The 9,380-nt window shown below is 36.4% G+C and overlaps 1 protein-coding gene across 3 annotated transcripts in view; it reads right to left on the bottom strand.

Annotated features, from left to right (window-relative positions):
• Positions 1–1,280: 1,280 nt before the first annotated feature.
• Positions 1,281–9,380, bottom strand: part of LOC107700881 (solute carrier family 45 member 3-like) — a 23,847-nt gene continuing 15,747 nt past the window's right edge. For 2 of the 3 annotated variants that reach the window (XM_016502717.1, XM_016502733.1), the window contains exons 3-5: positions 6,477–7,304; positions 3,192–3,457; positions 1,819–2,695 (exon numbers count right to left, since the gene is read on the bottom strand). In XM_016502717.1, the coding sequence (XP_016358203.1) occupies positions 2,276–2,695; positions 3,192–3,457; positions 6,477–7,304 (1,514 nt within the window). In that variant the 3' untranslated portion in view covers positions 1,819–2,275. Of the gene's footprint in view, positions 1,507–1,818; positions 2,696–3,191; positions 3,458–6,476; positions 7,305–9,380 lie in introns of those variants that run through there. The other variant, XM_016502725.1, reaches the window with a different exon arrangement.

Consider the following 9,380-nt stretch of genomic DNA (forward strand, 5'->3'; position numbering starts at 1 on the left):
AAGTTTCTTCATTATCAACATTGTTTAAGAATGTAAAATAAACTTAAAATAAAATAGACCAGACTCCTAGTAACTGGTATCTTTATATTTGTGGTTTAAAGATGTATAATCATCTCTAAATGGAGACAAATAATTATTTATCTGAATTCGGAGCTAAACTATAATTAAAACTGAGTCAAACATAATCCATATGTATGCCAGATAAAGCGTAATGCAGTTTGTTTTTTTCCACGCAAAATCCTGACCCATTTATCTACAGCATTAATTGTCCAAACACTTCAGAAGTCTAATTCAAGGAACAAAAGAGAATGTTGAGTAGTTGCGTGCGGCAGCATCATTTCATATGGATCCACTTCATAATGACACTGCACTAATTAACAGAAATTAGTTTGATGCCAAAGTTAGAAGGTTTTGTCCTCTGCTGACACAAAAAGATTAACCAAACATCATTTAAACATTCTGGAAAAAAATTGAGCCTGCAATTTTTTTTTCCTCTAATATCATACATATTTAATCAAATGTAAAGTATATTATCCATTGGGAATTTATTGGATAGTAAAAATTATTTATGTATGTCACTATTGAGGGAACAACCAGGCATAAAGCAACACAGCATGACATCATCTGAAACCTAAAACAAAATTGCCCATGGCATTAGTTTGATGCAAATCACACAGAAAAAAAAATATCTGAATTCAAGCTATAAACAATAGACATACTGCATTAGATGTGACAGTTCACCACTTTAAATAGTTCATCCAAAATAATCAACCAAAAAATTATCAGCATTTAAAATATCAGTACCTCTTTTATTAGTTCATTGTGTTGTGACTGGACTGATGATTTTTCAGCTGGACAGCAAGTTTATCCTGAGAATTTGGAAAACCTTTCACAATGTCACACCCCATAGCACTCATACACAAAGCTCCACACACATACACACACTCTCTCTGACCAATGGTGAGTGTACTTACAGATGCAGAACTCAAATAAAACAATAAAAATGTTACAGTTTTGTAAAAGTAACTTACCGTAACTCAGCCACAAAATAGAAGTCATATTGAAAAATATGCCAAATTGTCATTTGAACACCAGATTGAGATTTTATACATGACAATATTGTGCTATTAGTCTTGTCTAATGACCAAGATTTCAAGGAAAAAAAAAAAAAAAAAAAAAATTAAAAACATTTTTAAAAAAAAAAAGAAAAAAAAAAAAAAAATATATATAAAAAAAATATTAAGACACTTTTGTTTGACAAACAAGTCAAACAAGGTTAAAGTACTACATAAATACAGACCTCGCCAAAATGGGTTGCTTATAAATTCCCATAGGGATATAAATATATGTATATATTATCAATATAAAAATATATATACACAATAAAATAGTTCTTTACAAAAAGTCTTTAAAACACAATAGGAATTACATCAAGTTCAGTTTGATGAGTCCATGGGTCCCATAGAGATCTGAGAAAGCACAATTAATCCTCAAATCAAACATGACCTATGAAGAAAAAGGATAAACAATGCAGTCAGCAAAATGTAGTACAAAGGACTTGCACAGCCTTGCATTAGAAAAAGCAAACACTTGTCTAAGGTAGGACTGGTACAGAGCGCCTAAACGGACAATGATGTTAAAAAAATACTACTAATAATAAAAATATGTTTTGGGAAGAAAAATAGCATTCTCTCGCAAAAGTATTGCATTCCCCCAAGAAACTTTGCAATTTGCATTATCTTGAAAAAGTATTGCATTCCCTTGAGAAACTTTTCATTCTCTCGCAAAACATTCACGTTCTCTTGCAAAACATTCACGTTCTCTTGCAAAACATTCACGTTCTCTTGCAAAAGTATTGTGATCCCTTGAGAAACTTGGCGTTCTGTCATGAAACATTTGTGTTTTCTCGAAAAAGTATTGCGTTCCCCCCAAAAAACATTAAATTCTCTCACAAAAGTATTGCGTTCGCCTGAGAAACTTTGCGTTCTATCGCAAAACATTTGTGTTCTCTCACAAAAGTATTGCATTCCCCCCGAGAAATGCTGCATTTGCAAGGAAATTAATATTATTTCCATCACAAAAGTTTTGTGAGTGAATGCAGTTTCTCAGGAGAACCCAATACTTTTGGAAAAGAAAGCAAAAATAATTGAAATGTATGTAATTTTTTTTCCCATCTCATTTTTTTAACCATCACTTTCTGTAGATTAATCAGTGACATTTAACATGATGCTTAGTAAAAGGTGAACTGTGAAATGACACATAATTACTGTTTCTTTTAGCTTCTGAGGTCCTTTTGATCAAAGATTATGTGGGTGGCAAAATAGATGCCAATGGCGCTAAAGATGGCAGAGGAGGCAATGTACGTGGTGACAGACTCTGTGAACTGGACGATCATGCCCATGAAGAGGGTAGGGAAGACCTGAGAGAGAAGGAAGGTGCTGTCCAGAATGGCAAAGTCTAGTCCCACCCCACGTTTCTCAAAATCCTCTGACTCCAGACCAAGGGTGGCACCGTTCTGATGCAGAGGTGGGTAATACTCTGGTTCATCTCTACTGTAAGAAACATGCCCATTGGAAATGTCACTCTTGTGGTTGAGATCTCCAGGGCCGTTGTCTAGTGTCAGACAAACAGAATCCCTTGCGATGGTGAATCCATTTGTGTGCGTTTTTTTGGTTTTGCTGTTTTGCATGTACACCTGAAGGATGTTAGTGATGAGAAGCAAGTGAGACATATGTAACAAATATATCTAGTTTTTATTATTTATTAGGTCTTTTTGCCATTTTGTATAGGCACCATAAAGGCATGACATTAAATAAGGAAAATGTTTTTTTTACAGTTTATTTTTATTTTTGTTACATAAATAGGCTCACAATGCTTTTATAAGTAGTTTTGCAAAATATATTTGCATTTTTCTAAAGGACAAGGCTTTTTATATCAGGAAATGTTGCAAGACGGATTCAAACTGACATATGGTGCTCATTTATTTTCTGCCAGTTTGAATCTGGCTTGCAACATTTAGTGAAATAATATTTAAACAATGTTGTCCTTTCTAAAAATTGTAAAAAAAAAAAAAAAATTATATATATTTATAAAATTATAAAACAATTATAAAAACATAATGATTGTATATACACGATGCTATTTTCTATAAAAGAAAAGACAGAAAATATATGTAAGTATGAAATGCCTACCTCTTTCTCTTTGTGGTAGTGGCAGGTAAGCGTGTAAGGCAGTGTCTGCAGCGTCGCATAGGCAAAGCCAGTGAGGGCCGACATAGCTGTGACCAACAGGACGCTCTTGGACAAGCAGATGACCAGAGCGGAGAAGGTGAAACACACCATGCTGCTCAAATAGACCACCCTGGACCCAAAGAGATGCACCAGCCTGCTCATGACCAGCGAGAAGAAGGTTGAGGTAGCGCACTGCAGGAACAGGCCCAGGCTGCCCATACGGATACCTGTAGGGGTGATGTTGGAGAATTTCACTAGAGAAACAGGTTGGTTTTGTTTAGAATTAACACTCGATTCTGATTCAAGTGTTGATTCAAGTGAATCTCAGCATTGCACAAATATTATTGCATAATTGCGCTTAACAATATTTCAGTGTTGTTTATAGCAACGTACCTGAAAAAAAACCCTATACATATATATATATATGTGTGTGTGTGTGTGTGTGTGTGTGTGTGTGTGTATGCTGTCATTCAAATGTTTGGGGTCAGTAAGTTTTTTCTGAAAGAAATTATTACTTTTATTCAGCAAGAATTAATTAAGTTGTCAAAAGTGTAAGGAAAAGCTATTATGCTACAAAATATTTTTATTTCAAATAAATACTGTTCTTGTGAACTTTTTAATCATTAAAGAATTCTGAAAACAAAATCACGGTTTCCACAAAAATATTAAACAGCACTGTTTTTCAACATACCTAATAAGAAATGTGTCTTGAGCAGCAAAATAGCATATTAGACTGATTTCTGAAGGATCACGTGACACTGAAAACTGGAGTAATGGCTGCTGAAAATTCAGCTTTGCATCACAGGAATAAATTACATGTTAAAATATATCACATTTATGATCAAATAAATGCAGCCTTGGTGAGCAAAAGAGACTTCCTTCAAAAATCTTACTGATTCCATACACTGATAATATACAGTGAGCTGGTAATTATCACAAAATAGCGCAAATTCAAAGGACACCGGTGGGCTCACCATTCTTTTCAACAGCTGCATGTCCAAGTAAACAACAATCCCCAGCCCTTGTGGTTTTGATAGATGAGGTCATTTCATACTGTTTGCTTTGCCCATTTGAGCATAATGGAGAATGTAAACTAAGGCACTAAGGCAAGTGTTTGCAGGCTTCGGCGTTGTACTTCAAACATGCCAGGAACTTTCCTCACAGAAGGAATTCATAATTTAAACACATTTGCAGAGGGCCGAGATGTTCACTGTATTGAACAACTATATCAAACACTTTTTCTTACATGGGGCACAGTTTGCTGTGTTTGCACACTGATCTTGACCACATCTGTCAAAATGTTTTGCTAAAAGAGCTTTCTGCTGGTGTCAAAGCTCAGTGGGAGAGGTCCAGATGCTAGCTTAACATGATGTTGATTTTGTAAGCTAGTTGTTGACTAGCTAAAGACATGCATTTGTTTTCATGAACATTGCTGGAAGCTCAAGCACCAGGCTGACAGAGGCCACATGTGGAGGTGAATAGAAGTTCACGGTGTAGAGACAGACGATCTGGCCAGAGGACGGAAATGACAGACCACAAACAGCAGGAAGACAAGTTTATGGACAGTTAAAAAAAATTGCCTTTTGACCGCAGACAGGGAAATGAGGTGAAGGTGATGTTCATTATTATTCTTAACTCCACGTAACAAACACTGATATCCTTTCTTTTCATTCTTGCTGTCTAATGAGAGCCTCCAGACAAAACTGAGAATCTATGTACAAATATTAACCAATAAAATGTTCCTTAACATTAACAAAACATTAGGAATGCCTCTGAGTGGGAATGCATGACACATGAGTCAGAGAGTGTCTCTGAAATAAATAATATCATTAATCATTAATCTCTTGGGAAATCAAACATTACATGACCTGCTTGAAATGCAACATTATGACAAAACAGTTCTGGATTCAGATTGTTCAGTACATTGGAAAAGTTCTGCTAAGAAACTTACTGCTCTGTTACTAAACACCTAGCTGCAACTGCTCCCCATTGACTTTAATTGTATGGACAAAAAAGCTGAAACATTCTTCAAAACATCCTTTTTTGTTTTCCACAAAAGAAAGTCAGTCACATTTGGAAGGACATGAATTTTCATCTCTTTAATAAATTAGCGTGAACTGCTGTTCGCAACCGATTTATTTCTGTATTATGTATTTCTGAATGATATTCAAATTGAAAAAAATTGAACAAATAATTAGATCATGAAAAGTAGGCAATTCATACAAGACTAGGGGCTGCATGATTAATTAAAAACATAATATGGCTTAATGCAATTATCAAATTGCAAAGACTGCAAATTAATTTAATTAAATGTATGCGATATCAGAGTGTAATGCAGCACTGTGTTCGATTACACGCAAGCAGCTCATTATTGGGTGTTTTCAGTATCTCAGAGCGGCTCCACAAACTAATTTCTGCAGTTTTGTCATTTATATCGTGCATTTGGAAATGCAACATGTGCCAACCATCAAGTTGTAAGAGCTCTATGCGGTTTTCCACCAAAACAAAAGCTATATGGTTTAATGTTAACTAAGAAATTGAGACATCCATAAAAATTGGCATTGTAGTTTTATGGTTGATAAAGTCATATTGATATATACCACATTTTGTGGAATGTCACATTTTTATCATCTAAAATGTGCTGCAACTTATATAATGCAATTAAAATCATGCACACAAAACATCAGCAAAGTGCATACATTCAGATTTGTTTCGAATTAGAGAGGTACACTCTACCTCTTATTTTGCTTTAAATACATTTTTTAGGCTTGCCGTTTATAATTGTTGTTTGTAATGAATGCCACAATAATTTATTGTTATTTTATACATATACTTTTCATCCCTGTTCTGAATACTGTTAAATTTAAATAATTTGTTGTGGTAAGAAAATAACTACATGTTTATAGTGTTTATAATGTTTGTAAATGTTTAGTTTTATTTATCTGTATTTTACAATATTTCTTAAAAGTTGCATCGGTGTCACATATTATTATTATTTTATGTGTTTTTTTCTCTCTCTACAATGCAGTTTTTACCCAATTAATTTTTTTCCCTAAATCGAGCATCCCTATACAAGTCCCAATATGAGTTTACAAAAATAATTACTAGATTAAACAGAACAATAACCTACATGGCTAAGTGACATTAACAGACAAAGATTAATCACACTGATGAATCCCTCACAATAAAGACAACAAATGTGCATTAAGAAAGTAAATAGGGTCGATTTTGATTTTACTTACTAACCTTCATCATAGCGTTGCCTGAGAATAGTACCCGGAGCGGCGCTGGGAACTCCTTCGTACAGTCCCTCGCCGACAAAATCTGTGTAGAAGAGCATGAAGGACATGACACCCATCCAGCTGCAGAGCTGCGCCAAACACAGCTGTCGCATGACACGTGGCACGTGGCAGTAGCTGCTATAAATGGCCGGTGTCATGGACCAGCAAGTCCTGAGCAGGCACATGAGTGGGCCGGACTTCAGAGCCCGCAGCTTACACTGAAACAGATAGCAGCATGAGCGCGGAATACACCCTCTGGGCTCCAACAGCACCGGTTCCAGGGTGGATGAGGGTTCCTCGGACACCTTCATGGTCACTAACACGCTGACCACAAAGATGAGGATGAGGAGGGAGAACAAGCACTCAGCCTGACCACCCAGGTAGAAGGAAAGGAGTCCACCGCTCCAGTCCAGGGCGGGTAGCAAATAGCCTATGCAACCTCCAAGGCTTACCATGAAGGAGAACATAGCGAAAGCCTGTCCGCAGTCATCCCGTTCACGGTAGAGGTCCGAGAGTAACGCCTCGAGTGGCGTAAAGCACACCTGTCCGCAGAAGTCCAATAGGCCCACGCCTAGGATGAGCAGGCCCACCTGGAGAGCCTGGTTTCGGCGGGTGCTGCCCCAGCTCAGGTTGGCAGCCAACACGTCAGCATGCGGTATGATAAAAAGGGCTAGGAGAACTCCCAATGACAGCAGCCATATGAAGGGTCGCCGTCGGCCGTAGCTGCTGTTGCAGTGATCGCTGGCTGAGCCAATCAGGGGGATGAAGAGAAGTCCCAGGACAGGTCCAATACCTAATGAAAAAGTATATGAATATTAAAAAAGAAATGTTTTTTAGGTCACTGGAGACAACATTTATGTCAAAGAATCACAGCCATGGCCTCTATCTTTTGGCTTCGTCTTCAGCCTGCTGTAATGCTGCCTGTTGTTTAAGGTGACCAGTCTCTGGCTCTGCTCCCTCATCCCCACAGCTTTTCTAATTAAAGCAGATGACTCTGGTGTCGGGCACTGATTCCCATTTCGATTCATGTCTAGATCTTCAGGAGCTATTTTTATTCAAGTGCGTGGTGGAATGATGACCTGAACATGCTCAAAATGCAATTAAAAGTTCACTAGAGTCAGTTTACTCAGTGCACACTGTAAAAATCTTAGTACGTTTAATGGAAAAAGAATATCAAAACATTCATTAGTTTAAAGTATACTGTGAAAAATGGTACTACATTTAACAGAAGCATTATTACTATAAATTAAAATTGTTTTATAAGTAAAAAGTTAAATCTAATTGTTATAAATTCCTGCAATGATAAAGTCTTCAATGTCACATGATCCTTGATTTGCTGCTCAAGAGATGTTTCTTGAAATGTTTATTAGCCGTGTTGAAAAGTGTTGCTTACTATTTTTGTGGAAACCGTGATGCATTTTTTCAGGATTCTTCTAAGAATAGAAAGTTCAAAAGTACAGCATTTATTTGAAATAGAAATCTGTTGTTACATTATAAATGTCTTTACTGTCATTTTTGATTAATTCAGTGTGTCCTTGCTGAATAAAAGTATTAATTTCTTAAAACAACAACAACAACAACAAAATCTTACAGACCTCAAACTTTTGAACAGTAGAGTATATAGTGTTTTTTAAATTAATTTTTGCCATCATGGTGCATAATTATAATGTTCGCAAATTCTCACACATTACAAAAACACATTTCCATAAGAGCTGTAAACCGGAAAATGGAAGCATGTGTGTGTTAAATCACACCTAACAAATTTGAAGGCAACCACATTTAAGGCAGGTATTGACAAACCATGTGTAATGTGAGGAATACTATAGTTGGAACTGCCTATAGAGATTTATTTAACAATGTTGGGTCAACTGTGCCTGTAAGTCAACACATGCTGTTTTTCCCAACGTGGAGGGAGAGTGGGATTATGCCCACTTCTTTTTAAAGGTGCCTTTGTGCTGTTTGCAACAGTTTGAGACAATTAATCATATGACTCTTTTATTTACTACACAGTGCAATTCATTATAGTCATCCTAATTGTTCCTGTAGCTCCAATGGAAAAGCATGGCTTTAACAACAGAAAGGTCATGGGTTTAAGTTCCAGGGAAAAAATGTATACCTATAATGCACTGTTAGTTCGAGAAGGGGTCACAAACAACTCATCAATCTGGTCCAAAAAGCCCAGACTAAGGAATTTATTTATTTCTCAGGTCACCATAACATTGAAATGAATAAAATGCCTCCGAACCCCACTCCATTAAGAAACAGTCCAACAAAACCTATGGAACCACACACAACACCTTTTGAAAGCACTTCTAATGGCAACGACATTATGAGTTTATATAGCTTGTGAATGGAAATGAACACAAAGGATCTTTCTTTGCTTTCCACTGCAGCTGTTGACAAAGAGAGCGCGGTGTGTAGTACATATTAACGCACCACACATCTTCTGTCCGTCTGGTGACCAGCCCACAAGCACATTTGTGAACTACTTTTTTTCTGTTTTGGTTGCAAGGCAAATAGTCTTCGAGAGAGATTATTTTACAGCAAAAGCCATGTGGAAGCCATTTGTGGGCACAAAATAATGCATCTGTTCATATGGATAATGGCACGCTGAAAAAAAATCTCAAACACGTAGGCCAAATATTTAGAGTCATAGGGCTGTTATTCTAGGATGAAAAATAAAAACAATCACTCACGTCGCTTTATATGAACAAAGTTCTCATGGAGTTGTTTGTCTAGTAGACAAAAGCAAATGATTCTCTTTGAAACTGCACACTTTAAATTGTTTCAGGCCGTGGCCTAGTGGCATATATAAACCATGAAAATATATAATACTTATATTTAAATTCATGTTATGAATATATATATA

Source organism: Sinocyclocheilus anshuiensis, unplaced genomic scaffold, assembly GCF_001515605.1.
Source record: "Sinocyclocheilus anshuiensis isolate Anshui unplaced genomic scaffold, SAMN03320099.WGS_v1.1 scaffold1423, whole genome shotgun sequence".
Lineage (NCBI taxonomy): Eukaryota > Metazoa > Chordata > Actinopteri > Cypriniformes > Cyprinidae > Sinocyclocheilus > Sinocyclocheilus anshuiensis.